General features: G+C 17.4%; 1 protein-coding gene across 1 annotated transcript in view; it reads left to right on the plus strand.

Annotated features, from left to right (window-relative positions):
- LOC106878195 (osteoclast-stimulating factor 1) overlaps positions 1-2,746 on the plus strand; it is a 52,045-nt gene extending 49,299 nt beyond the window's left edge. Inside the window, exon 7 of the mRNA XM_052967259.2 lies at positions 2,244-2,746. Within this exon, the coding sequence (XP_052823219.2) occupies positions 2,244-2,302 (59 nt within the window). The 3' untranslated portion in view covers positions 2,303-2,746. The remainder of the gene's footprint in view (positions 1-2,243) is intronic.
- The last annotated feature ends 248 nt before the right edge of the window (positions 2,747-2,994 follow it).

The raw sequence follows: 2,994 nt of genomic DNA on the forward strand, positions 1-2,994 counted from the left end.
ATATATATATATATATATATATATATATATATATTATATATATATATATATTATATATATATATATATATATATGTATATATATATATATATATATGTATATATATATATATGTATATATATATATATATATATATGTATATATATATATATATATATATGTATATATATATATATATATGTATATATATATATATATGTATATATATATATATATATGTATATATATATATATATATATATATGTATATATATATATATATATATGTATATATATATATATATATATGTATTATATATATATATATATATATATATATATATGTATATATATATATATATATATGTATATATATATATATATATATATATGTATATATATATAGTATATATATATATATATATATATATATATATATATATATATATGTATATATATATATATATATATATATATATGTATATATATATTTATATATATATATATATATGTATATATATATATATATATATATATATATGTATATATATATATGTATATATATATATATATATATGTATATATATATATATATATGTATATATATATATATATATATATATATATATATATATATATGTATATTATATATATATATGTATATATATATATATATATATGTATATATATATATATGTATATTATATATATATATGTATATATATATATATGTATATATATATATATATGTATATATATATATATATATGTATATATATATATATATATATATATATATATATATATATATATGTATATATATATATATATATGTTATATATATATATATATATATATATATATATATATATATATATGTATATATATATATATATATATATATATATGTATATATATATATATATATATATGTATATATATATATATATATATATATATGTATATATATATATATATATGTATATATATATATATATATATATGTATATATATATATATATATATGTATATATATATATATATGTATATATATATATATATATATATATATATATATATGTATATATATATATATATATGTATATATATATATATATATATATATGTATATATATATATATATATGTATATATATATATATATATATATATATATATATGTATATATATATATATATATGTATATATATATATATATATATATATATGTATATATATATATATATATATGTATATGTATATATATATATATGTATATGTATATATATATATATATATGTATATATATATATATATATGTATATATATATATATATATATGTATATATATATATATATATATGTATATGTATATATATATATATATATATGTATATATATATATATATATATATATATATATATATATACGACAGGCTTCTTTCAATTTCTGTCTATCAAATCCACTTACAAGGCTTTGGTCAGCCTGAGGCTATAGTAGAAGACACTTGCCCAAGGTGACACGCAGTGGGACTGAACCCGAACCATGTGATTGGTAAGCAAGTTACTTACCACACAGCCAATCCTAGCAATACTCTTTTCATGTATATATATATTGTAACTTTTGAGAGTATTTTACATCATTTTACAGAAATGTTTGTTCTGTTCTAATTCCAACCAATATTGTGGTTTAATTCTTAATATTTTTTTATACCTATAGGGACAGGCATGAGTGTTTAGTTAGGAAGTTTGCTTCATAATTGCATAGTTAAAAATTTAATCCCACTATGCAACAACTTGAGCAACTGTCTGATACTAAAGCCTATGCTAACCAATGCCATATGAGTAAAATTGATAGACAGAAACTGCTTGGTAGACCATTATGTATGTGCATAAATGCTCAAATGTTGACATTCCATGGTTTCATTTGTTACTGTTAAAGCTAAATGATGAGAGGATGTTTACATTGCTTCTTGACATTACAACTAGTCATTCTATACTTATTAAGAGTTGTTGAAAACTAAGTCCCTTATTTGAAAGACATGCAATGGTTGACTGTAAAATGTCTCAACTCCCTCTCTATGGAAAAATGTGTTAAACACATCTACTAAAATTGTAAACTGTTCCATTTCACTTTTTTTCTTTAGTTCTTCAAATTTTCTTCACATTTCTGAAAGTTTGTTTTTATTTTTATTTTCTACCATTAAATGATAATTGGAAAATATTTCTTCATAAAATACTAGTAATTGAATATTTTCTTTAAAGATATTTCAGAAAATGGTGATGACTATTTGGATGATACAGATGGATCAGAATCTGATTAATCTCAATTGATACCTACACATGAAAATGCTGTTTTTTGATAGTTTTTATATAAAAATTTAGGTAAAAAAAATTTGAGGGATGAAACCTCAAAATTTGTAATTATATACATACATTATTCTTGAAGATAAAACAATACAAATAAATGCCAATATGGAAAATAGACCAACCAAGTAAATAGTAAGCAGAATTTCCTAATTCGATTTCAGATCACTTCTTACTCAGATGCATGCATTTCTAAAGAAATAAGAAAAAAAAAAAATATGGACCTGAAAACTAAACTTAATTTAGATTTTTCAATTAATAACTTAAGCCTTCATTATTTTTCTAACCTTTTTCTAAACGACCTACTTTTTACATATATATATATTTTGTACTCAGAGCTACAGAATTTCAATTTTTTTAACCACTATGCTACCTACATTAAACATTCCAATGCACATCTATCCTATTTGTTTGTTTTACTATTTTATTCCTTCTTTGTTTTTGTATTTTTCTGTTCCATCAAACTACAATTTTTATCTTTTGTTTTTGAAATTCATTTTTACATTAATCTACAAATTTCATATTGGCTATGCAATGAAAATAAATATAAAAAGAGAATCCATTTTTTAAAACTTTTTCTAGTTAATCCTCTGAATTTGCAGTACTGGCAACGACCATGCTCAAAATGGTGTATTTTATGTGCCAGAGA

This window comes from Octopus bimaculoides, chromosome 4 (genome assembly GCF_046866305.1).
Source record: "Octopus bimaculoides isolate indiv1 chromosome 4, ASM4686630v1, whole genome shotgun sequence".
NCBI classification, from domain to species: domain Eukaryota; kingdom Metazoa; phylum Mollusca; class Cephalopoda; order Octopoda; family Octopodidae; genus Octopus; species Octopus bimaculoides.